This window comes from Pantherophis guttatus, chromosome 10, assembly GCF_059756535.1.
Source record: "Pantherophis guttatus breed Tessera chromosome 10, ASM5975653v1, whole genome shotgun sequence".
Taxonomy (NCBI): domain Eukaryota; kingdom Metazoa; phylum Chordata; class Lepidosauria; order Squamata; family Colubridae; genus Pantherophis; species Pantherophis guttatus.
In genome coordinates this window covers 17,910,152-17,937,306 of record NC_142072.1, presented here as the reverse complement: position 1 = coordinate 17,937,306, position 27,155 = coordinate 17,910,152, and the positions used below count along the sequence as shown (strand labels likewise).

The window sequence follows — 27,155 nt, the reverse complement described above, 5'->3', positions numbered from 1 at the left end:
ATTCCTAAGAGGAGAGTGAAACTAGAATAAAAACCACATTTCATTTACATTTCAATGTAATTACCATTGAATATAGGTGCTTGGGGAGAGCCATATTGATTACATTTAATTTAAAAGAGTTTAGGGAACCATGTATTAAGAATTTCCCCCTTTTGTCACATAAAAATTGCCATTTAGTAATAATGTTTGAAAATGGGGGGGGAGGAGGGGGGCTTACAGGCAAGGTTTTAAGCCACAGGCGGCATCAGTTTGTGCATCTCTTCTGCAAAGAAGCATTCCTGAAATCTAAGATGCTTTAGAAGACTTCAGAAAGAATGCCAAATATTTGTGCTGGTTGCCAAGCACTCAAATCATCTTTCCAAGACCTTGTGTTTTTTCCAGAGTTAAGGCAATGGAATTGAGCATTTAGGATGGCTTTACTCCAGGAAGTTATGCTTCCTTTGTGCAGTAATCACCACACCCCAATATTTGAAAAACGATTTTAAAAAACACTTTAATTTCCCAATGCATTGGCTTATATTAAGAGCAGATCATGGGTTCTCTTTGTCAAGTCCCATGAACAAAAGTCAGAGGTTTCAATTCAGTTCCCAGCATCTCCAGATAACACTGGAAAAGCTGCTGCCTGAAATACTGGGAGCCATTGACTGCTGTCAGTTGTTAAATTTATCCACAGTTAACTGGATCTTGGTTTCTACAACACATGCACACTAAGCCACAAACAAGCCAAGCACGTTTCAGCCTAATGGGTAGTGGGAATTTTACTAGTACCAGATTAAAGTGAGCCAATGATTTGATGTTAAAAAGGGCAGTTTTTTATATTTCTGTGTACACAAAACAACATTTAATAGACCAAAATCTGAATTATTCTCTTGGTTTTCTACCCATGATTCATTATATGTAGACATTTCTGACTAAATCTGGAATTTGAGGAACTTCAGAGAAAATGGACATTTACTTCTGTTGGATGTTGATGTTAGAACAAGGGTATCCAACTTTGGCAATTCTAAGACCCATGGACTTTAACTCCCAGAATTCCCCAGCCAGCTATGCTGGGTGAGGAATTCTGGGAGTTGAAGTCCCCAATTCTTAAAGTTGCCTTGTTTCAGAGGTACCTGCTAGAAGATGTCTTTCACCCTACTTCAAAACAGAATGCAGGGACTTGATCACAGATCTGTACGCCATTTTGTCACATCACGTACAACTGTGTACTTAAAAAGGCTGTGTAAGGTTTCGCATTCTTGGAAGCTTCTGCACATTTTCCTGTCTCACCCTCTGACTTTAACCTACAAATTTGATCCTCATTTGCTCTCACTCGTGCAAGCAAAAGGCAAATGAGTTATTGAAAACGACTAATGGTGTTCTTGGAAAAGAACCTTCTCTGTGGAAAGTTATTTAAGGCTGCCACCTTGTATCTGAACCAAGAATAAGTTCCACTGAGCTCAATGGGATTTATTTTGGAATCACTGTGGAAAGAAAATACTAGTGGGCACTTTGGGGGTAACCATTTCACTTATTCTATTTTTGATCCCTGGATTTCTTAACCAAAAAGAAAAAAAAAGCTAAGCCTTTTCTATTTATCTTATCACTATAAATAGATTTTTATAGGTATTTTGATAACTATAGAGAGAAGAAAATGAATAAGTTGCTTTCTCTCCTTGCTCATCTGTTCTTTGTGAAGGCCTGATCTTAAATCAAGGATGGGTCAGGCTTGATGTCTGACAGTTGATTGCAGGAGAAAAAAAAATCTTTATCATTCTTCTCTTCATTTTTTAACTATTCCTTTAAAGATTATTTTATTTTTGCTAAGTGTTTCTTTTTTTTAAGGTGGTTTATTGTAAAATACAAACTTATTTGAATTCCCTCTGTTAACAGCCTTTCCCCACTTAAAAGTCTTTCGTGGGTTTTGGTGATCATGAGAGTTATACAGGTAGTCCTCAACTTACAATTACAATTGAGACCAGAATTTCTGTTGCTAAGCAAGGCAGTTATTGAGTTGTGCCCAATTTTATGACCTGTTTACTACAGCTGTTAAGTGAATCACTGCAGTTGTTAAATGAAACATGCAGTCATTAACCGAATCAACTGTCTCCCATTGACTTTGCTTGTAGGAAGCTGGCTGGAAAGAATGCAAATGGTGATTCCAAGAAGCTGCAACTGTCATAAATTCACACCAGTTCCTAGCGCCCAAGTTTGGATCACATAACTTGGGAAAGTTGCCATGGTTGTGCAGCACATGTGAAGACCAGTTGCATGTCACTTTTTTCAGTGCCATTGTAACTTTGAATGGTCACTAAACAAATAGTTGTAAATTGAGGACTCCTTATCTTAGTTAACTACCCATATCTTCAAGAATGATTAGTTTGAAGCTGTATAACACTGAGAATGTTTTGGATCTAATTAGTGTTGCTATTCATAAAATTATATTAGAATAACTGCAGGACAGATTTTTAATAATGGTTATCAGAAGTCTGTAAAACAAGTTGAGGTCAATCGTCCAGAAATTGTGCCAATATTCTTCAATATTGCTTCAAATGCTTCAAAGCATTGAACATTTTACACACCTCTATTTGTTATCAAATACTGAAGAAATATTAAAGGGAAAAATCAGGAAAGTTAATTAAGTGATGGTCAATGTATTTTTAAACAGCTGTGTATTATTTTAAATTCAACCTCATAATTCATATAGGAACCATGGCCTTTGATTTCTTCGAATCCCAAGAATGTTCCGTTCACTTTGAAACTGAATTGATATATTTGAGTATATTATCTTAATTTCAGACCTGAGTTATTAAATTTGCAAGTTCACAGATTCATTTATAACAGTATCACCCAGCTGAACCAGTGTTACAGTAAACCATTGTGGATTTATTCTTGTATAAAATGTTGGCAACATGGCTGTTTGTAGCAGCAAAGATCACTCTTTTGCAATAATAAAAATTGGGAAAACCAAACAAATGTGTTCTCGTATTTGGTGCCAGGGCAAGACACTGTATATTTGAAAACTAAAAAGGAAATGGCCAAATGAAACTGGAACTAATCTGTAGGTGGAATATTGAAATGGGCAGCATTTCTTCTACCTGCTGGTGAGAAGTTGTTAGTTGCGAAGTCGTGTCTGACCCATCGCTGGTGAGAAGACAACTAATTAAAAAACCGTCTTTCTGATCTATACAGAGGCTGCTAACATTTCTTTTACAGTAATTAATTGCAGAGTTGGCCTTTTCAACCAATAGATCAAAACAAGGTTTGCAAACTTTTTCAGGCCACAGAACCTGTCATTAAGAAAGAAATTTCCCTGAACCCTTTACCAAAGTTCTAGTAAAACTGGTTATTTCACCCACCCACCCTTAGTCTTTCACAGAATCCCAACAAATTCCAGGAAATACGATTTGAAAAACCTGCATTAAAACATGGAATGGTTAGCTGAAATCTTAAGTGACTTTGTAGCCTCAACCTGGCCTGGGTCTGTGCATGAAGCTTATGAACATTCCCAAACCAGAGCATTGGCTCTGTAGCAGTGGTGAAATCCAATTTTTTTTACTACCGGTTCTGTGGGCATGGCTTGATGGGTGTGGTGTGGCTTGGTGGGTGTGGCAGGAGAAGGATCCTGCAACATCTTCATTTCCACCCCACTCCAGGGGAAGGATACTGCAAAATCCCCATTCCTTCCCCACTTCTGGGGGAAGGATATTGCAAAATCTCCATTCCCACCCCACTCTGGGGCAGCCAGAGGTGGTATTTGCCGGTTCTCCGGACTGCTCAAAATTTCCACTACCGGTTCTCCAGAACCTGTCAGAACCTGCTGGATTTCACCCCTGCTCTGTAGCCTAACACTGTTCATATTCAGTCAGCAATTAGATTTATGTAGTTTATTGGATCAAAGATATCACAACGTTTTGCTCCACACACATTATTTACCCTAAGTCTCATAATGTCAACTCAGTTTTGAAATTCAACATGATTTGCAGCACTGAAAGTAACTAAGCAAGTAATGTGGCTTTGCCCAATAAAGGAGATTCTTTGAGAAACAGCCCAAGGTAGTACTATATCTTCCGGGTGGGGCAAGTTGACAAGTAGCTGTTACTCTTCCCCAGGCAACTCTTTCCTGAACAGCAGCTTTTCAGGAATACTCCTTTGATTTGACACCTCCCACCTGTAGGCATTCATTATGAATCACGATGATGAAAAATCCAAAATATGCACCTGAGACACATACCAACTCTATTTGTGTCCAGATGTTGGATGTACACAAGTAACAGGATCAACACTTTTTACGTTCAGGGGAAGCCTGTGTACTACCATTCGTGGGACTGATTAGGAGGGGGGGCACCTCTAATTTAAAGTTACGCAGGTTTGTTTCTCATACAACTAAACTACAGTTCCAAGCTTCCCTAAGTATCAACTTTGAAATCAGTATTCTGGAGAAGCATTTGTGCTTTCCTCTTTTTTAAGGTGCCTTGACTCAGTTCAAACATTTGTTGTTGTTAGTTGCAAAGCCGTATCCAACCCATCGCAACCCCCTGGACAATGTTCCTCTAGGCCTTCCTGTCCTCTACCATCCTCTGGAGTCCATTTAAGCTCACGCCGACTGCTTCAATGACTCCATTCTCTGTCGACAGCGTTCTCTGACCTTACAATGTAAAGCTTGTAACCTTACAATTTATATTGTTTCCTACTATGATTCGATTGCTTATTTGTACCCTATAGCTATCATTAAGTGTTGTACCTTATGATTCTTGAAAAAGTATCTTTCCTTTTTATGTACACTGAGATTATATGCACCAAGACAAATTCCTTATGTGTCCAATCACACTTGGCCAAAAAATTTTTACTACCGGTTCTGTGGGCGTGGCTTGGTGGGCGTGATGTGGCTTGGTGGGCATGGCAGGGAAAGGATACTGCAAAATCCCCATTCCCTCTCCACTCCTGGGGGAAGGATACTGCAAAACCTCCATTCCCACCCCACTCCAAGGGAAGGATACTGCAAAACCTCCATTCCCACCCCACTCTGGGGCCAGCCACAGGTGGTATTTCCCGCTGCTACCGGTTCTCCAGAACCTGTCCGAACCTGCTGGATTTCACCCCTGATCTAAACTAAAGTAAAATCCCAGAGGAGGGAAAAACATCCAAGCTTGGCACATTGAGTTAGCGGATCCCGTTGAATTCGTTCAGCAAGCCCTGATCATCGCTGCTTATTCCAAAAACCTTGTTTGTTTGTTTGTTTATTTAAAATAAATTAAATTAAATTAAATAATAAAATAAAATAAAATAAAATAAAATATAATATAAAATAAAATAAAATATAAAATAAAATAAATAAAATAAAATAAAATAAAATAAAATAAAATAAAATAAAATAAAATAAAATAAAATAAAAGCACGCCTTTTCAGGGTTTATCCTTCCAAGCAGGGCTGCCTCCGGGGTGCTTGCAAGCAACGGGCTCGCCTCGAGCATCCACGGCACGCGCCGCCCCCCCCTCCCCTCGGGGGATGCCTGGCTGCCTCCCGACGCTGTCGTCACCCAGGGGGCGGGGCCGGAGTGGGGGCGTCACGCGGCGACCTTCCCCGCGCATGCGCCAGGAGGAGAGCGGGGCGACGTTGAGAAGGTGTGGGGGGGGGAAGGGGTGGCGGGCGGTTGCCGAGGTAAAAGGCAAAACTCGGGACCATCGGGAAGCGGCCTTCGCGGTTGGTGGTTGGCGGGGGGGGGGTCGTCGAGGGCGCTTTCCGCGTCCGGGTCGTCTTCGCTGGGTGGGGGTGGGGCTCCCCACGGCCTGACGGGACCGACCACCGCCTTCACGGGTCGGTGTGGAGCCAGAACCGTGTCGGGGGAAGGGAACGTGTGAAAGGGGGAGGGGGAGGGAGAGGGGGGAGTGGCGACTTTCGGGCAAAGTGGGGGGGAGGGGCACTAACTGGACCTCTCTTACTCCCCCTCTCTTAGTTCATCAACCTCCTAGGCCCAACCTCTGGGAAAAGAGGGCTCCTGAGCTGGTGCAGAGTGCGCCTCCCTTGCTTCCCACCTCCCCAGTTTTGCAGAGACTTTCGGAGGTGGTGGGGGGGAGGATGTCGGCTTCGCTCCCCGCCACAAAATCCAAGCGATCCAAACTGCATCCAAAGACCCGTCTTGGTGGGGATTGGGGGGGGAAGGTGGTGGGACTGCCACTCCCATCCTCCCCATCCATCCAGCGAGTGGGGATTGTGGTGTGTGTGGCCCCGTTAGTCCGAGAAGGCTTATCAATGAATTCCATGTAGCTGAGTGGAGGTTTTGCCACAAAATCTCCTTTGTTGTCTTTATTTTTAAAATCATGTCGCTCATCTCTCTCCTCCCGGTCCCCTCCCGCCACTGAATAATAACAGTAACAAGAGTTGGAAGGGACCTTAGAGGTCATCTAGTCGCAACCCCCTTACACAGGAGATCTACTTTAGATACCTCTGAAGGGCAGAGCTTCTAAATTGGAGAATCACGATTTAGCATCCTTTTTTAAAAGAAAAAAAAAACCTAGGTAGTCCTGGGGAAAATATTTTACTTTCGGTTTTTATTGGTTAAATGTAAGAAGCTGATTTTTCTCCTTGTGAGTGACTTAGTTTGCAGGATGGTGAAGCAAAACTTATTCCCTGATTGACGCCATACCGAATGCATCCTGCTTCTTGACATTAAAAATCCTTATGTAGATATTTTATAACTGCTACCTCAAGCTTTTCAACCATGTTACATTAGGTAGATTAGGTTTGAAAAGGTGTTTAGGGGTTGGTGCTCTAATAATAGGTTTGTCCTTAAAATGGTTTTTGGTTCTCTGATTCATTTTGTTGTTTCAAAGTAGCGTATGAGACCAGAAAGAGGATCGTTTGATGAGGATGTCTAGAGTGATATTTGTTAAAAAGTAGAAAATTGATATTAAGGTATTAGCTTTCTTAAGGACAAAATTGTTCATCTCTTTTTTGGACAGTTCTTAGGTTTCCTATAGAGAGCAAGCTGCTGACTCCACAGTAAATTACTTGGAAGAGTTCAGTGTTTTCTTTTTCCAAGTAACTGTATTATGATGACAAAGTTTTTTCTCTTTCTGGTGATTGAACCAGCTTTTTGCTTTTGTTTGCAGAGCATTTAGACCTGAGAGAATTGGCTTTTTTTCTGGAAAATACCTTCACTGAAAAAGTCTGAATGTCCCCAGACAGTGATGCTTGAAACTTCAATAGGGACAGTTATTCAAGAATTGGTTCTAGTATTGTATCCTAACTTTAGTCTGCTCATTCAGGGGCTCTGGAGTAGGGGTGTGTTAAGGCCTCGCATCTCCAAAGTGCTGCACTGGTGCATACATTCAATGTGGTAGCTTAGATTTTCAAAGTGTATCAGCTTTTTTCTTGGTTTCATTTGCAAATTTGTAATAAGTAGATGTGTGCATGTTAGATTTTTTGTTGTTGTTAGTTGCAAAGTCGTGTCCAACCCATCGTGACCCCATGGACAACATTCCTCCAGGCATTCCTGTCCTCTACCGTCCTCTGGAGTCCATTTAAGCTCATGCATGTTAAGATTATATTATGGTTATATGTTTGTTTTAAATTGTAAATGCCTCACAATGTGTTTTTATGACTATAGCCAGCTAACAACAAATAGGTTGATTCAGTATTGTAAACAGGGGAAGTGTGTTATGTGAACACATCTAGTGGATATTCTTGAGTGAATGGGAGGAAAGAAACATAAACTTTGCTATTTTCTACTATATCCTTTGTCAGTCCACTCCCCAACTGATGCCCCCAAGAATTTTTGGATGTTAATTTCAGCCAAGCAAGTATGCAAGGCATCTGACATAAGATAACTAATCTATCTGGAGGTTATTTGTTATTGATTTTTCCAGTCTTTCCAAGTCTGGAGTGTAATATAAAATGAAGTACAGTGAATGCCATAATTCCATATGGTGGTTAGAATTGATCCTCAGAGTTCCACCCCCAGTTACATGATTGAAATGTGTGTGTTTGGCAACTGGCTCCCATTGAAGACCAGGTGCAGCACCCCACAATCACATCATAATTTGTGAACTTTCCTACTAGCTTCCCCAGAAAGTCACTGTGGAAACCAGCAGGGAAGTTCACAAATTGCTAGTGCAAGTTTCCCTCATCTGCACATCCTACCCTAACCACTCAGCACTTGCACTAGCCAATGCACCCTCCTTAAGCCTTGCCAGGTTTACCCCACCACTCATGCGTCCTCCATGCTTCCCATGTATCCTTCCTGAAGCTCGCTGTGCTTCCCTTGCTAGCCTGGGATTCTTTCCCTTATATGAAATAAAAGTAGAGGTTTTTTTTTAATACAATTAAATTCTATAATCTGAATTCTACCACTAATTATGGTCTGTAGGAGGAGAACAACAGACGTACAGCATAATGCCACCTCCACCCAATCAAAGCGTTTGGGCCTATTTACAGTGGTGGAACTTACTTCATTAAGTGTCTTCCTTTTTTTTTCTTAGCAATGCATTTGTTAATAATGCATTTTGCCCATTTCTGCTCCAGATAATGTGGTTTGCATTAAGCATCATAAATTTCATGTGGGTTTTGAAAAATATTTTTTCCCTTTATTTTTAAGGATGCTGATACAGTATTGTTGGATCAGTATTGATTTCTGTAAAAAGTGATATTGTTCATTCCGTGCTTGGCCTTATATTATCAGGGCAAGCTGGGCAAAACAAATGCCTTATTTTTTCCCCCAACTAAATCAGCTGCTGAGTTATTTTGAGCATTAGCTTTTAATTTCTGGTGTGTATTGTTACTGCTCATCTCTCTTTGATTTTCCTCTTCCTCCAAGCTGGGCAAAACCGACACCAAAGAGCTCCACCTTCAGCATATCTACATTCTGTATGACATGTGAACTGAGGATGGATAAACACTATAACTCTATATATGTCTCTGTCTAAATGACTTGTCAAGAAACTTTTGCTATTGAGAGTAGTTATTCTGGGGTGCTGACGGTGATACCAGGAATGGCACATGTCAAACGCTTGACCCTAATTTTGTATAGATTGGAGAGTTAACTCTCTCTACTGGACATATCAGATAATAACTTTTTTTGGTAAAGTTTGCCATGATTAACTTCTTCTTGTGCCATATCTGTCATCGGACGTTGGCGATCATGTTGGCAATCCTATTTTTGTCAACAGCTGTATGAAAAAATGCTGCTGAGTTTTGTCCAAATCAGACCCTTAGATTTTGAAGCCATGATGTTCTTCTTCTGCCTGGACCTCGTTTGCCTTCAATCTTTCCATAGAGGATTAAATTGAAGGATGCCATATTTTTCTGGGTGTTGTATCACATGTCCAAAATATTCTAACTTTGGCTTTTTAATGGCTTTGATGATTTCCCTCGGCTTTCCCAGGCGGTTTATCACCACCTCATTTGTGATTTTGTTAACCCAGGTTATACGTAACAGTCATCTGTAAATCCACATTTCCTTTGTCTTATTTTGCTTTGGTGGTTGTTTTTTTCATTCTTATGAGCCAAATCAGGGACTGACTGTGTTTTCAAAGCCAGACTAAGTAGTGTACATGACTAGTGAAACTTGGTCAATCTAAAAGCCCATGTCACAAATTTGGGGGTTATCTGTCTTACCTGGTTGGTTTTAGGAACCAGATAATTACATCATAAAATCGGGGCTAAGGAGGGAAATGAAAGTATAACTTGTTTTTATAGAACAGAGTCAACGCTTATGCATTTTAGTTCCTGCAGACAACATTTGTTCATTTTCATATTCTGTAAATAATGTGGTTTATGTTATTATTCAACAGAACAATCATTATTGGAATAATCCCTGATCTGTTCTGTGATACCTTTGGTGAATGGGATGTCACTCCACAGATCTTCCATTATGAGGAAAAGCTGAGCTCCTTCAGATTATTCGGTGAGTTCCATATTTAGGAAGGCAGGGCGGGGGGGAAGGTGATTTATTGCTGTCATTAACTAGCATAACAGAGTGCCTGGATATGTGTTATATTTTTAGAAGCCCCCAATACCTTGTGGGGTGGGGAGGGAAACCTTTAATTTTTGGGGACAAAAAAATGGCCTAGTTGAAGAATGGATTTGTAATTGTCCTCATCCTTGGAAGAAATCCATTAGCCTGTCTGGGGGTTTCTGGGAGTTGAAGTCCACCCAACTTTTTTTTTTTTTTAATTTGATTTATATGCCGCCCTTCTCCGGAGACTCAGGGCGGCTTACAATGCGCTAAGCAATAGCCTTCATCCTTTTTTGTATATTTATACAAAGTCATCTTATTGCCCCCACAACTGGGTCCTCAATTTACCTACCTTAGAAAGGATGGAAGGCTGAGTCAACCTTGAGCCTTGGCGAGATTCGAACCTGCAGTAATTGCAGGCATCTGGTCTTAATAACCAGCTTAATAACAGGGTGCCTTAGACCACTGTACTACCAAGGCTCTTAGCAACTTCCAATTGCTAAGATTAAGAAATGCTGATCTAGACCTAAACAACTGAGAGGTGCTCACCAGGATTGGTGGTTTTTGTCAACATGATGAAAGCATTATATTGCAAGCATAGTGCTTTCACAGAGACAGGCAATGTCACACCACAGAAGGGACAGAATGTAAAGGCATTATGTCATTTGTTCACTGGGTCCCCATCTCTGATAAAGGCCTCTGGGTTGAAACAATGAAGTTGCATCAGATTTTGCCCTGTTGCTATTCTTTTGAGAATGCCGATAGTTGTGTTACTAGTTGCATTTCATCCCATGCTTAGTGGTTGGATTTCAGTGAGAAGAAAATGAAATCTTCAGAACCGGAGAAATAATTTCAGACATGGCCACATGGACCTAAGCTGCACCTTTATAGCAAGGTTGTTCAGATGCCTTGTGTTCATAATTTGAAATAATCTATGTTTTGCAAACTTTTAATTTTTATTTATTTATTTAATTGTATTAGTTTGTCAAACATGTACAAGATAGCAGGTATGAATATGAACATGGTCATGAACATAGGAAATGAGTACAAATAAATGGGGACAGTAGGACAGGGATGGTAGGTACGCTGGTGAGCTTATGCACGCTCCCTTTACGGACCTCTTAGGAATGGGGTGAGGTCCACAATAGACAGTTTAAGGTTGAAGCTGTGAGGGTTTGAGGATGTAACAATGGAGTTGGGTAGAGCATTCCAGGCATTGACCACTCTGTTGCTGGGGTCGTATTTTCTGCAATCGAGTTTGGAGCAGTTTACCTTGAGTTTGTATCAATTGTTTGCCCATGTATTATTGAGGTTGAAGCTGAAGAAGTTGTTGACAGGTAAGACATTGTAGCAGACAATTTTGTGTACTATACTTAGATCAGATCGCAGGCGACGCAGTTCCAGATTGTCCACGCCCAAAATTTCAAGCCTGGTGGCATAAGGGATTCTATTGTGAGTAGAGGAGTGGAGTAGTCTTCTCGTGAAATACCTCTGGACCCGCTCAATCGTGTTAATGTCTGATATACAATGTGGATTCCAGGCAGACGAGTTGAATTCAAGAATTGGTCTGGCAAAGGTTTTGTATGCCCTAGTTAGTAATACAATGTTACCGGAGAAGAAGCTTTGCAAAATTAGGTTAACAACTCTTAATGCCTTTTTGGCAATGCTGTTACAGTGAGCTCTGGGGCTTAGATCGTTTGAGATGAGTACTCCTAGGTCCTTGACAGAATGAGGGTTGTCTACGAGGTCGTTTCCGCCCAACTTATATTTGGTGTTCTGATTTTTATTGCCAATGTGTAGGACAGAGCATTTGTTAGTTGAGATTTGGAGTTGCCAAATGCGCGACCATTCTGACACATGGTCAAGGTCACTTTGTAGGGCAGCAGCATTGTCAGTGGTGTTAAATAATTTTACGTCATCAGCAAAGATGCAGCTGCTTTTAATATGATCGCATAGGTGGTTGATGTAAAGCAGAAAAAGTATGGGTCATAGAATGCTGCCTTGGGGGACACCACTTTTAATTGGTGCCAGATTTGATAGGGCCCTCCCTATTTTGACTACTTGTTGCCTCTTTGACAGGAACACAACTATCCATTTGTGCAGGGATCCGGAAATGCCGTAAGAACTTAGTTTTAACAGTAGTAGTTTGTCGTGCACCACTGAATCAAAGGCTTTGCAGAAGTCTATGTAAATTGCGTCTATTGCTTTACCATGGTCAAGATGTGTGGTCCAAATGTTTCTGCAGTGTAGGAGTTGCAGATTACAGGACAAATTTTTCCTGAAACCAAACTGCTTGTTAGAAAACAGGTTGTTTGTCTCTAAGTGGAGGGTGATGTTTGGTTTATAATTGATTCCATGATTTTACAGGTGACACAACAAAATGAGATTGGTCTGTAATTTTCTACTAGACCAGGGTCTCCCTTTTTAAAGATAGGTATGACTGTGGCTAATGACCTTAGGCCGGGCAAGGAGCTGGTTCTGAAAGATACTGTGCATAGAGGCTCAGCTATGGCTGTGGCAAGCTTTTTTAAGAAGTAGGCACATAATCCATCGGGGCCAAGAGTTAGAGATGGCTTTAGGTTACGTAGTGCCATTTCAACGTTATCTACTGTAAAATCAGTATGTAGTAAATCGTTACAATTAGTTATGGCACGATTAGGAAATGTGGGGCAGCAGCCATTGCTGTTGACAAAGACTGAACTGAAGAACGTATTGAAGAGGTTGGCCTAACAGCTTCATTGTTACATTCTTCCCCGTTAGACCCTTTTAAGGGTGGGATAGTTTTCAAGTTTGGCATTTATGAAATTATAGAAGGCTCGGGTGGATTTTGAGTGTAACAGCTCTTCCTCCTGTTTGATGATTGGTCTGATTTGATGGTAATTGGTACATTCTGCCTTTATCGGGTGGCATAAGGCTTTATAGCGGTTTTTAAAGTTAGCTACATAGCCAGTTTTGTTTTCTCGCCAAAGAGATTTTTTTTCTTGGATTGTAGCTTTCTTATTGTTATGGATAATTTGGTTTTTTTGGCCTTAGGGATTATTATTGGTACGTATAGGTTAATGACTCTATTGACTTTGATCAAAAAAGTGTTATAATAATCTTCTGCAGTATTACAACCTGTGAACAGAAGGTGCCAATCGAGATGTGAGGTTGGCAGCTATGAGATCATAGTTGGCTTTTTTAAAGTTATAATTTGGAGTCCCATCATTATGGCCCTCTTTGCAAGGACATAAATTGAGGCAAAAATCAATCATGCTGTGGTCACTGTTGGAAAAAGGTTCTTTAACTTGTCGGCCATAAATTGAGTTTAGACTATTGCAGAAGATGAGATCTAAGCAGTTGTTGAGCCTAGTGTTGTTTGTTACCAACTGTTCCAGCTTCAGAGTTGTAACAGCATTGTACAGGGTTGCATGTATAGGTTCAGATGTACATTTGTTTAGGGTCCAATTAATAAGAGGCAAATTGAGATCACCAAGAAAGATAAAGATAATTCTCTCATGAGGGACATTTTCCAGATGATACCAAAGAAATGCATGCTGAAACTTTAAGATGAAGATCCAGGGTCTGCAACCTTAAACACTCAAAGAGCCATTTGGACCCGTTTCCCACAGAAAAGAAAACACCGGGAGCAACAAAACCCTTCCCGTGCCTGACTATTTCTTGAGTGGCCACAAAACTAGCATATGTAGTTGAATTAAACATTCTGTTTTCTTCTGAAACTTTTCTTTTCTTGGATTTATCTATGGTTGGCCTACCGGGGGTTGAAAAGTTCAATAAATTGTGTGCTGGCGGTTGTCGCACATTGGCAGTTGTGACACATATTTTGAGTGACAGGGAGCTGCAGCAGAGGAGTGAAAGAGCCACATGCAGCTCCAGAGCCGTAGGTTGCTGACCCCTGACTTAGATTGTAGCATTTTTTTATCACAAAGTAAAGAAATATTAATTGTAATGATGAGGGAATATTCTCTTTCACTTCAATCAGTATGTAATAATGACAGCATGTTTTCTCCAGTCAAAGATGACAGGTAAAAGTGGCAAAAGGCCTGGAGAAACTTCTAATCCAAACCCTACATTTTTGTCTTTTATTTCAGCAATAAAATAGCTTCCCTTCTACCAGGCTTAGCCATTGTCAACCAAAGGACTTGTCTTACTTCTTGAATAGTTGTGTAATTGAATAGTGAAGCAAATTATCAAGGGAATTTGTGTAATTGAGAGGTTACTTAAGTGTCTATGAGGAATATCTTTTTTAGAGTACAAGAAACTGTCATTTCTGTTTGGCAGACTATCAGCTGTTCCAACAGCATCATTAAAGGCCTCTCAAGGCTTTGCTTACCTTCTATAAATTACATGAAACAACTGTGAAATCTGCATTCATCTGTGTTTGTAACAAGTCAATTTTCTTCAGGGATGAAATACTGTGCAGCTTATATATAAATCCTGGGGCTTCAGTTTATTCCTGTGACTTACCTATACTTCTTGTATGGACAGACATGGAAGCTGAATCAGTAAGTACCTGATTTTTTTTATTTTGACAGTATTGCTTATTTTATTTATACTGTTGGAAATGTATAAAACCACCCACTTCTATGACAACTGTGAGTGGTAAAAAGTAAAAACAAATACAATAACATTAAAATGAAAAGAACATCCAAACACTATAAAACAAGCAACCCTTACAAGACAAATTAGCCTGTTCTTCCAGGTTTATTGCTTTAGAGAATGTCGTCCCCTAGTGGGTGAAATTGAATCTCCAAATTGTTATTTTGAAAATTAAAGATACATGGAACCTCATTTTGATGTTCAGTGCATGATTGGCATGATGAAGCTGAGGCTTGAAGCTTCAAGCTTGCCATAGTTTTCAGGGACTAGGCAAAAATATATAGCTACAAGTAAAAGAGAGCCAAAAGTTGTACAATCTGGCATTTAGTCTGAATAGATTATACTGCGTCCCCCATTGTCAAGGCAGCCAGTTCCCTTCTTTATAACTTGATTTGATTTGATTGATTGATTGATTGCATGCCGTCAGGTCAGTATAGACTCATAGTGACTACCTCAGTACATTTTCTCCAGGACAATCTGCCCCTATACTGACCCTTTAGGTCAGGGGTGTCAAACTGGCGGCCCATGGACCAGATGCGTCACATGCAGGCCACGCCCACCCCAGTTCCGCGAATGGGGGAAAACTTCACGAAACGTCACATAATGACAACGAGATACAGCGAGTTTGACACCTGTGTTTTAGGTCTTCCGGTGGCGAGTCCATCACTATGGCAATTGAATTCATCGATTTTGCTGTTGGTCCTTCTCTTTTCTTCCATCTTTCCCAGCATCATAAACTTCTCCAGAGAGCCAGGTCTTCACATTATGCCTCCAAAGTATAATCTCACTTGGACATTTGTGTCTCAAGTGAGAACTCTTGAGATCATTTTATTTGATGATCTGTTTGCTCTGTGCACCTGTTTAATCATAGTGCCATCAATATGCCAGAGCTGGAGAGTTTTGAGCAACATTCACAGGTGAAAGTCTTCTTAGGAAGCTCTCTTGAAGCCTCTCCACCCACCCAAATTTTATTTTGAGTACATCTACCTCCTGTTATCTGGGCTAACTGCTCCCATGCCTTGAATGTTTTAGATTCTGCTCCAAATTGTTCTTTATTCCAGGAATTCTCACTTCTTTAAGGCAATTGGGTAACTGCAGCTAATTTGGGAAAAACAAATTAGATTGCATTTAGGTGCTATCTGTCAATCTGGTATCTGATTACGCTGGCCAAAGTGGGAGCCAGTTTGGAACTGAGACAACATGCTCTGCTCACCAGTCTTCAAATGATTGGACTTCTCCCCTCTTCCCCTTTATGATCAGGGCAAGCCCAAAGGTCCTTGATCCCAGACAGCTGCCTAATGGCTTGAGCCTTTTCTCAACCTGTTGAGATTTAATACCTTGCCTTCAGTGTTGCTAGACAGGAGACCAGGCATCCCAAGTCAAAACCAGAGTGACCTTGAGGTAGCCACCTGTGTTGTTGTCCTGTCCTTTTCACACAGGCTGGCATTCAAGACCTAATCAGCCCGCTGCTGCTAAATTGTTCTTGCAGGTCAGTCAAGGAAATGTGTTGTTTCTTCCAGCTGAAATCTCCGGAAACATAACTAAATTCTGTGCTGTTGCCATTGCCATTTGGAGAAAAAATGTTCAGCCCCCTACCCCCACCCCAAGTTCCATCCAGTTCAGTTTGTTTATTGCTTTGACCATGGATGATGGGAAAAAAACTTCCCCAATACACAGGCCCTCCTCCCACACTGAGACTTTTGGCCCATTTCGCTTTTATCTCTGTCTCTATATCTTTCAGTGTTTTATGTTTTATAGTATACATACATATGCTCATTTGGGAAGTTTATTTCTTTTTATTATGCTGGTTTATGACCATAATAAATGTTAATTATCATTGTCCTCAAGTGAGACTTCCAAAGCACGATTGTCCCATTATAATCATTATGTCGGGGTTCCATGGAATACATCCCATTCAATAAGAACTCTGAAGCAGGCAGATTCCTCAAAGAACATTTTATTGGGACATATCAAATTGGCATATTCCTGATGAAAAACCGGCTCTAGGTGCCAGCTTTACACTCAATTAAAAGTAAAACTTTGTCACTCCCCCCCCCCCGGTTTACTGCGTGCGCACATGCGTGGTGCGTGCCAGATGTGCACTATGCACGCATGCACACTGCAGGCACTACCGTGCAGCACTGAAAAAGCAGGCTTAAGGTAAGTAGAACAGCGGGGGGAAGGGGGATAGCTGTGCCGCACGATTTAGATTCGCTACAACGCGGCACAGCTGACCGTCAGAAATACCGGTTTGAGCAAACCGGTAGCATTTTTTTTACTACCGAACCGATAGCATTTCACCCCTGGATTGTACCCTTGTACAGGATCCCCAATGGCAGACCCAGGCTCAGCATTGAAAAAGGTTGCCAATCTGCCTGTCAGCTTTGGAAGCCGTATTAGGCCGGAAGCTTCCATGCTGCCACCTTCTCATGTGTGGGGAAGTAGGAGGCGGGATTTAGTAGAGGGGTTGTCTGTAGACATAATAGCATTCTTCCTGTCGGTCAAGGTCAGGCCGATGCTGCATCTGGGGAAGGAGTGGTGGGAGTGCTGTCTCAAGATGGGACGGATGGTGATTGGAGCCTGTGATCGTCTGAGGAGTGAGGGGATGGTTTGGGGGGTTTTGATTTACTGAGGGAAAACCCGGACCTCTCAGATTCGGGTTTTCCCAGATGTGCCAGTTTACCTATCCTAGTAAATAGAACTTTGAAAAATGCTTGCTTCAGAGTTTTTACTTGGAGTTGGGGTTTTTTTCTGGAACGCTGACACTGCCAGTTGCAGAAACTATTAATCTTTCTAGAATAGAGGCAGAGTTCACTTGCCATATTAATAATTTTTCACATATTATGACATAGTATCATATGGTATTATTTGTTTTGACAATACTTGTGTTTTTCTCCCTTATCTTGGCAATTTATATCCTAGCAAAGCATTAGGATAGAGAAATATCACTTGTTCCTTTTGCAATTCAAGGTCAGTTTATAGAATTGTGGGGAGGCCTTCCAATTCCCACATTGTCTTTATTCCACCATTAAATTATTCTGTTTGCTGTATATAATCTACATACTAAAATTTCTGAAAATGAAATTTGATGTCCCACTTTTAAAGAAAAGCTCTGCAGCCTTTAGTGACTAATAAACTGCCTGCAGAATAACTTTTTAAAATGACCAGAAACAAAACGATTGGTAGCTAAGCCGCCCCCCCCCGCCCCCCATACACTGGCTGTATTTATAAAGTTGTTTTCAAATTCCTTAGTACAGAATAAAGAAAAATTCCCTTTAAACAGGACTATCCCAGACCAGCAATTAAAGTTAATACTACGGATCAAAATACGTTCTATGATGTTTCTTGATGATAGTAATTAAATTGTATTAAGGCCGCTGTCTTTAAAACATTTTAATTTTGAATTGTTTCCTTCGTATTTTTCTGATTCAAATAATTCACTTTGTGTTTGTAAAACTAGCTGAACTAAAAAGCAGGTGACCAAGTCATCACCTGGTTTGCTGTGTTAAACCTTCACTTGATTTGATAAATGACAATTGAACTAATCAGAATTCTGGTGGCTTGCTGGTGACCTGCAGACAAAAAGAGTCTTCACAGCGTTGTTGTGACTAGGATAGATTACAATGGCAAGCCAGATTTAGGATGCAAATTTTGCCCATTGACCAGTAGTATCCCAGCACATTAACATACAAGCAACAGGAAAGATGCTGCGAGATGTTTGAGCAAATGAGCAGTGAAATGAGTCACTCAAGTTCCACTGAGGGATTTATCTAAAGTTTTGGTTACTTCTCCCATTGTTCTGTGAGTAAAGTTAACTGCAAGTGCCCAGTATATTTAATCTCTTGCATGAAACTGGGAAGACAGGTTTTATTTTTTACAACTACCCTTTATCTACTGATCGAATAATTTCATTTAATATTGTATTGGTCCTCAGACAATACCAATTTGGCAGAACAAACCCCATGGTTCATCTCGCAGTTTTGTGAGAAGAATTGGAACAAGCCTTCCTTTAAAACCATGTCCCAGAGCTTCCTTCCAGGTAAAGTTGTGTATTTGTGATTGTGTATCAATCATCCAAGTCATGGTTGTTCCAAAGGTGTTTTTCTTTTTTCTTTCAAAAAGGCTCCTGGACTTTCTTGGTGTTTTCTTTGAAAACGTTTTGCTTCTCATCCAAAAAATGTTTTCAAGGAAAACACCAAGAAAGTCTAGTTGCCTTTTTTTTTTTTTTTTGGGGGGGGGGGGGGGGCGGAATCCTTTGGGATAGTTAAAACAAATGTTTTTAATTGATAAAAGGCTGTTTAATATTTACTAATATATTTGCAACTTTTTTGGGAAGTCCTAACCAGGGTGGATTTGATTTAAATCACAATTTAAATCATGATTTAAATCACTAGTAAAAAGGCTTGATTTAAATCAACTCGATTTAAATCATAATTTTTAAAGAGCAGCTGTCATCTCTCCTACTTCTTTGACCCACTGTTGACTCACCGATAGTCCCAGTGTTGCAGAATATACAGCCTCATGCTACATAACTAAGCTCCATTTCATGCTAAATAAACTAAATTATTTATGTATCTTAAATAGAAAACTATCTTACGATAGATTTTTACCCCAAAAGTTTTTTATTAAAATAAATTCAATAAAAAGCAAAAAAATCCGATTTAAATCAAAAAAATCTGATTTTTTTGATTTTTTAAAAAAAATCATTGATTTTTATCCACCCTGGTCCTAACGCTGTTTATCATATAGCTTTCAGGTTCTATAGAAAGCCTTTAGAAGAAATGTGGCTACCTGCTAAAAAACACTTTGACTATAGAACAATGTTTGATATTTGATGTAACCATATTTGCACAAGGTAATTCACAACCTAGTCTTACATGCATTCTGGAGAACGTGGTCCCTGATTAATACAAGTAGGATTGTAATACTCTTAATACTGTAATAATAGGATACTGTCTTCAGTATCAAGTGTATTAAGTAATAATAAACATCAGATAGGAAATCTTAAAGGGTTACCTTGATCATAGAATGTAAATTATACAAAAACCAGAAGGCAACCCACCCATCCCAGCATAATGATCATTAGTAATCATAACCAAGGCTTTAATATTGTTGTATATTTTCTAGGTGAAAACCTGCTATCCGTCACACCTTAGATAGCATCAATTGACCTTCCAAATTAAAGGCCGTTTTTAAACCTGGAATCTTCTAAAATTTCCCTACTCTCATATTTCATGAGATCACAGGATTGAGAAAGCAGAGATTGTGTGAGATTTAACCATCTGAATAGAGGTCATGTGATCATTTCATGGGAGTAGGGAACAGTGCCTTAAAAGGTTGCCAGCCTGTGCTTGTGAGGACATGTATATTTGTAGAACATCCCTTGTTATCATTCTGTTGTGGTTCCAGGATTCATTTATGTACACAATACTTGCCTAAGAGTTGCTTCTCCATCTGGAATGAAGCTTTCAGAAAAATAATTGTCTGAACCTCTTTCTCATCATTTGCATTGCTGTAGGCTTCAGTGGCAATGGGTCACCATGGGGTGGCTTTTCTAGCTTCTTGCAAAGCACACATACTGGGAAGTTTTTATGTGCAATGCACAAACACCTCATGCGTAGATTGAATGCTTTGGGCTCAAGTCTACGGATTCCATGATCGTTTCCAATCTCAAAAGAACTGAGCGCATCTTTTCAGCATGTTTTTGCAAAGCAGCTGCTTTCTCTAAATGACCTTCATTTACTCGCCCTCCTACAGAAATTGCCCACTTGTGATTTTCTCTAAGAGCAAAGTCGCTGTAGCATCCTGCTGACAGAAACAGTTGAAACAGGAGAGCTAGTGTGTTCTCTGGGGAAATTTGGGAGTTTGGTAAAAGAACAAGGAATTTATTATATTCGCAAAGACAAATAAAGCCAACAAAGCAAGCCACCCACTTCCCCGCTCCTCAAGAGTCAGTCAAAATATGGGCATTCTCAATCAACATTCGCCAAGATTTGTGATTACCTAGAAAAAGCAGGCAATGAGTGACAGTTGAGCTGCTTCAACCTCTATCACCTTATTACCTGGGTGTGCCTTCTACAGATGTTTTCAGCTACAACTGCTATAAGGTAGCCAGCATGGCCAGTGTCGGGGATTACAAGATCCCCTTGCTCAGGGGTCCCCAACCCCTGGTCCGTGGACTGGCACTGGGTTGCAGCATACTGGTCCGAACAAACAAATGAAGCCCCATCCATGGGATGCAGGCAGCATGTAAAACCATAACCCCTCCGGTCCATGGAAAAACCTCTCAGCACAGAACTGGTCCCTGATGCCCAAAACTTTGGGGGCCGCTGCCCTAGCCTACAATAGCTACGAAAGGCATGACCATCTGGAATCCAGAACGAGAGTGCTTGATAGAGGGATGAGGATATGCTTGTTTCAGATTACGCTGCTTTTCTAGATTCACCAGATGTTGGTTTTCAGTACCCTTCTTTAATTGGGCAGATGTAATTTCTAGAATTCTAATCCAACCTGGACCCCAAGGTGAAGCAGGAATTATTCATTAAACAATGCTTAAAATGTGGTGCTGAGTTTAGCTAATGAGGTTGGTGTCTTCTCTCTTCTAGCCACTACCAGACATTTCTGATTTCTATTTCAATGACATCCCCCCTGTTCCCACTCTGGCAGATGTTGCCTGGATTGCCTCCGATGATGAAGAAACCTATGCCAGAGTCAGGTAGGTAGGGTTCCTTCTCCTTTTTCAACTCTCTTGACTTCTAAAGTAGAACATCCCCAGCGCAGGAATCGTACCCCAGAGAATTAAGATGGGGTCGGTTTAGGTTTCTTCCTAATGTCGTCAACTTGTTCTAGACTTAAATTGTGTTTTTATCGTCGTTGGATAGCTTAATTAGTCAAGCGAGGATCAGAGATGACTGTGTCCTTTCATACAATTCATCAGGACTGTCCAGGGATCCACATTTTGAGGTTAAGTGTTGGTTCTGAGTGACTGGCTGGCTGCATATGAATGAACCGTTGGGAAAATCTTCAGCAAATGTATGTTTTTCCAGAATCACCCAACAGCTGCAGAAGCCAGGAAAAGACATTGCTTTAAGGCAGGGGTCTCCAACCTTGGCAACTTTAAGACTTGTGGACTTGAGGAACTCTGAGAGTTGAAGTCCACAAGTCTTAAAGTTGCCAAGGTTGGAGACCCTTGCTTTAAGGCCATGATGGCGAACCTATGACACGTGTGCCACAGGCGGCATGCGGGGCCATATTAGTGGGCACATGAGCATTGCCCTAGCTCAGCTCGGGCATGCATGCGTGCGCCGGCCAGCTGATGTTCGGGCCTTCCGGACCCACTGGAAGTCAGGAAACAGGTCGTTTCTGGCCTCCAGAGGGCCTTGGGGTGGGGAGGCCCATTTATCGCTCTCCCCAGGCTCCACGAAAGCCTCTGGAGCCTGGGATGGGCGAAAAACAGGCCTACCGGGCCATTGTGTGCCAAAAGTGGGGGAGCGTGTGGGGTCACGCGCGTGTGCGGGGTGCATTGAATTATGGGTGTGAACACGCGCACACATGATACCCCCCCATACTCCCCACGCTTTTGGCATGCGATGGCAAAAAAATTAGCCATCACTGCTTTAAGGCATTCCCAGCAGGTGCTTTGGGTGCCTCTCAAAGCAGCGATGGCAAACATTTAGGGCTTGGCATATCAAATGCCCCCAAGGCCCAGCGCTCCGTGAGATCTGCCACATACCACCTACCTTCAGGCAGTGTCCTCTTTCTGTTGAGAGGCCTTCGTTCTCAAAGCAGCTTTGGAGAAAGCTCTTCGGTAGCCCCCGCAGCCTCTCAAAACTGTGCAAAAGCATGGCCTGTACTCACGCCACTTCCAGAGTCCAGTGGCTATACAAGAGCACACCTTCTTTTCATGTAGTTTCTGCAGCTTCATACAAGAACAGGGTGTGCTTTCAAGAATAGTTGTTGGGAGTTATTTAATGTTGTTGTGTCACCCGTCTCATGGTGTGTCACCTTTGATAAGTGTGTCATAGGTTTGTCATCACTGATTTAGAGTCTCTGTGAAGCAAAGGCCCTTTGCATTGCACAGCCCTTCAATTCAGGATAGCTGTTCCTTGTTGATCAGGGTCAGTTTCACTGAAATGTTGGGTTTTTGACTTCCAGGACAGACACACGTCCATTCAAGCACAGATGGAAACCCACGCCATTCTTTGTTATTCAGCGGAATGCTTCGGTCCCAAATCTGAGGAAGCAAGAAGAAAAATTGTTGGCGCTGAGGAAACCATGTTTACCTGCCTTGAGTCGAACCACAGAACTCCAGGAAGAATTGAGTCACCTGCGGAGTCAGATCGCTAAAATTGTTTCTGGAGATTCAGGTAAATGCCCAGCATCTCATTATTGGAAGCATCATACTAAGAAATAAAACCGAGCCAAAATATCAACACTTTACATATAGTCCTTGATTTACAACCATTCACTTGGTGACTTTGAAGTTGCAACAAAAAGGGGCTTGTGTCCAGTCCAGTGGTGAAATGTAAAATTTGTTACTACCAGTTCTGTGGGAGTGGCTTGGTGGGGGGTAATGTGACTGGGTGGGCATGGCCAACTTTTTTTTTTTTTTAACTTTTAAAAGCATTTTTTCTACAACCTCTTCGGCCGAAAAATGCTTTTAAAAGGCTCTGACAATCCTAGCTGAGTTGCCCAATCGTCAGAGGCTTTTGTTTTCTTTTAAAAGCATTTTGCTTTTAAATCAGGCAACTCAGCTGGGATCGTCAGAGCCTTTTAAAAGCAATTTTTTTACAACCTCTTCGGCCAAAGAGGTTGTAGAAAAAATGCTTTCAAAAGTAAAAAAAAAAAAAAACCTCTGATGATCGCGTGACTCAGCGGGGGGGCAGGGATTTTTGCTACCAGTTCTCCGAAACACCCGCCGCCATCGCTACCAGATCGGGTGATCCGGTCCAAACCGTGAGCATTTCACCCCTGGTCCTTGCACTTATGAGCATTGCAGCATCAGCCAGGGTGACGTTATCAAACTTCAGGCCATTGGCAACCTGCATGTTATTTATAACACATGCAACATCCCAGAATCAAGTGTTTAGCATCTGCGATGTTTCTGTGTTCAACAAGAAACATCTTTTGCCTCTACATCCTCTTGTAACTTAAGAGCCAATTTATTGCCTGCCACTAATTTAGAGGTTGAACTCCGTGGGATCAACCGTTCATAATTTACAAACTATCATGGTGTATTTAAAAGTTTACGCTCTTTGACAGTCTCTCTCCTCTTTGGAGAGTCTGTGGTCTGGGCCTGGAATAATTATAGCAGCCTTGTTATTTAAACACTTATCTGATGGCTGCTGGTGATGAGAGGCCCCATGCAGGCACGTGAGTGGGTTGGCAGAGCTGAAATGATGCCGTGTTCCTCTCTAGCTAGTCTGTTTAGTGTCTATGTCAACTTAGCTGCCTCTGAGGCCAACATCCATACCAAAACTGTTAAACCCTGTTAACTAATCGTGTTACCACCCTCTTAAAGTGGAATTTAACTTGTTTATCTACAGCAGAAAAGATGGAAGAATGGGAAACTAGTATGTTTAATGCAGCTGTAATGCAGTTACTACAAATAGCCTCTCATGGTTGAAGCAAGAGTCTGTGGAACCTTCTGAAAAGAACACAGAGAATGTTGCTCCTACTCCTTTGATGCCCGTTTGAGAATTTGCTCCTGTAGCCCGTGTGGCCTCCAAAATGTTGCCCTTCTAGGCTGAAAGGCAGATTTTTCTGCTTTCTTTTTTTTTTTCATTCTTGTTTTAGAGGCTATTAAAACAACCTATGAGAAGAAGCATGCAAAGCAGGCAGTCTTAGTTCTTCCTGGAAAAAAAAAAATTCTTTGGGTGGTGTTTTGTATGTCTGCCTATCTGGCACTGATAACTGGATTCTTCTGCTGACTCTATGAGAGTGGAACTGTAGATTCTGGATTATTGTTTCTCAGCCTCAACAACTTCAAGACCTATGAACTTCAACTCCCTGAATTCCATATCTGACTTTCTAAACCACTTAGAGAGGACTGTGAAGCAGTATATACGTCTAAGTGCTATTGTTATTTCTCTCCTCCTTTCCTTGGCCTTGTGTCAGCTTTGGAAGCCATATTAGCCCCGGAAACTTCCACGCTGCCACCTTCTCCTGTGTGGGAAAGTAGGAGGGGGGATTCAGTAGAGGGAATGTATTTAGACAAAACAGCATTCTTCCTTTCGGTCAAGGTTAGGACAATCCTGCATCTGGAGGAGGAGTGGTTGGAGTGATGTCTCGAGATGGGACGGATGGTGATTTGGAGCATGTGATGGACTGATGGATGCAGGGGATGGTTTTGGAGGTTTTGATTTACTGAGGGAAAACCCAGAACTCTCAGATTCGGGTTTTCCCAGATGTGCCAATATACCTATTCTAATAAATGGAACTTTGAGAAAATGCTTGCCTTGGAATTTTTCATTGTAGAGTTGGGGTTTTCTGGAACGTTGACACCTTGGTGACGCAGTAGTTAAAATGCAGTATTGCAGGCTGATTCTGCTCACTGCCAGCCGTTCAATTCTCACCAGCTCAAGGTTGACTCAGCCTTCCATCCTTCCGAGATCGGTAAAATGAGGACCCAGATTGTTGGGGGCAATAGGCTAGAGAGGGCTGTAAAGCAGTATATAAGTCTTAAGTGCTATTGCTTTTGCAAGGAGAAAACCCTTGATATGGCAGCCAGTTCATGTCTCCTTATATTATTCTTTTTTTCCCCCCCAGCTTCCTCTTCATTAACGCCAGAGTTATTATCTCCAGGAAGTTCAAATGTGTCTTCTCCCTTGCCCTGCTTTGGACCCTCATTCCAGTCTACAACTTCCTTTGTCATTAGTGACATCACAGAAGAGGAGGCTGACTTAGAAAGTCCCGAACTTCCATCTGTTTCCATGCTTTGTTCTGCAACTTCTGAATTTTGCAAAGGCGACGCGAAGGATTCGGACGACGATGACACGGTGTCTCTCTCAAAGGCCAGTAGTTTTGCGGATATGATGGGCATTCTGAAAGACATTCATAGAATGAAACAGAACAAAGACTCGTAAGTCCTTTTCTCTGAATTTGTACCTAAGATTAAGCCAAACAGTGAATTGCATGTGAATCACTGTGTTTTAATTTCTAAAACAGTAGCTAATCCAGATCATAGTACGGCTGCATTCACACAACACCTGAACCTGGCGCTCAGATTAATCCACAAATGCATCACATAGTAAGTTAACCAAATGGCGTTGCACCAGTAGAGTTAAAATTAGACCAGCGTAGTAAAGGTAGTTCTCAATTTACAACCACAGTTGAGCCCAAAATTAATATTGATAATGAGAAATTTGTTAAGTGAGTTTTGCCGCATTTTACAACTTTTTTTTTTTTTTGCCATATCTGTTAAGTGAATCGCTGCAATTAGTATCATGGTTGTTAAGTGAATCTGGCTTCCCCATTGACTTTGCTTGTCAGAAGGTCGCAAAAGGGGATCACATGACCCCAGGACACTGCAACCGTCATAAATATGAGTCAGCTGCTAAGCATCCGAATGTTGATCATGTGACCATGGGGATGCCATAAAGATCGTGTGAAAAATGGTCATAAGTCACTTTTTTTCAGTGCTGTTGTGATTTTGAAGGGACACTAAACGACCTCCTAAGTATCTCCCAAGGACTAATCAATAAATAAATTCATTCATTCATTCACTAAACGACCTGTTGTAAATTGAGGACTACCTGTACCATACAGTTTCACTTTGGCTTGGCATACTGCTAAGTAGGCACCAACATAGTAACTGGCTGTTAATTTTTCCCTTCCACACAACCTTGATTGTTATGATACCCTTCTATGTGATCCAAGTGAAGAGCAAATTGTTAAAGGGCCAGGTTGATGAATACAGACCACTTAATGAAGGAGTGTAGATGTGTCTCCTGTTGAGGAAGGAGAGGGGGATCTACCAGATTAAAAGGACTGTTTGGTTGACTAACATAGCTCTTGGGTTTAGAGCAGTGGTGAAATTCAATTTTTTTTACTACCGGTTCTGTGGGTGTGGCTTGGTGGGTGTGGCAGAGGAAGGATACTGCAAAATCTCCATTCCCTCCTCACTTCAGGGAAGGATATTGCAAAACCTCCATTCCCACCCCACTCCAGGGGAAGGATACTGCAAAATCCCCATTCCCTCCCCACTCCTGGGGGAAAGATCTTGCAAAATCTCCATTCTCACCCCACTCTGGGGCCAGCCAGAGGTGGTATTTGCCGGTTCTCCGAACTATTCAAAATTTCTGCTACCGGTTCTCCAAAACCTGCTGGATTTCACCCCGGTTTAGAGTGGGTTTCCTTAATCTCAATTTCTAATCCTTCAAAATGGCCCAGGAAGTAACTTGGTACAGATAGTCCTTGATTTACAATGGGTCAGGTAGCATCATTTGAAGTTCTGCTACGTCCCCCCCAAAGTTACTTACAACCTGGTTCCAAAATTCTGATGCACCACCCACACACATATCTGCCCCCGCCCCCCAAGGCCACATGGGCAACTGGCTTACATTTACAGCTGTTTGCAGCATCCCATGATCATGTCACCAGATTTTACAACATTTTTGCTGAA

General features: G+C 41.4%; 1 protein-coding gene across 2 annotated transcripts in view; it reads left to right on the top strand.

Moving 5' to 3' along the window:
* The first annotated feature begins 5,510 nt into the window (after positions 1 to 5,510).
* MTFR1L (mitochondrial fission regulator 1 like) overlaps positions 5,511 to 27,155 on the top strand; it is a 28,585-nt gene continuing 6,940 nt past the window's right edge. For both annotated transcript variants that reach the window (XM_034413510.2, XM_034413509.3), the window contains exons 1-7: positions 5,511 to 5,603; positions 9,771 to 9,883; positions 14,340 to 14,439; positions 18,468 to 18,572; positions 21,139 to 21,248; positions 22,688 to 22,899; positions 25,301 to 25,613. In XM_034413510.2, the coding sequence (XP_034269401.1) occupies positions 14,425 to 14,439; positions 18,468 to 18,572; positions 21,139 to 21,248; positions 22,688 to 22,899; positions 25,301 to 25,613 (755 nt within the window). In that variant the 5' untranslated portion in view covers positions 5,511 to 5,603; positions 9,771 to 9,883; positions 14,340 to 14,424. The remainder of the gene's footprint in view (positions 5,604 to 9,770; positions 9,884 to 14,339; positions 14,440 to 18,467; positions 18,573 to 21,138; positions 21,249 to 22,687; positions 22,900 to 25,300; positions 25,614 to 27,155) is intronic.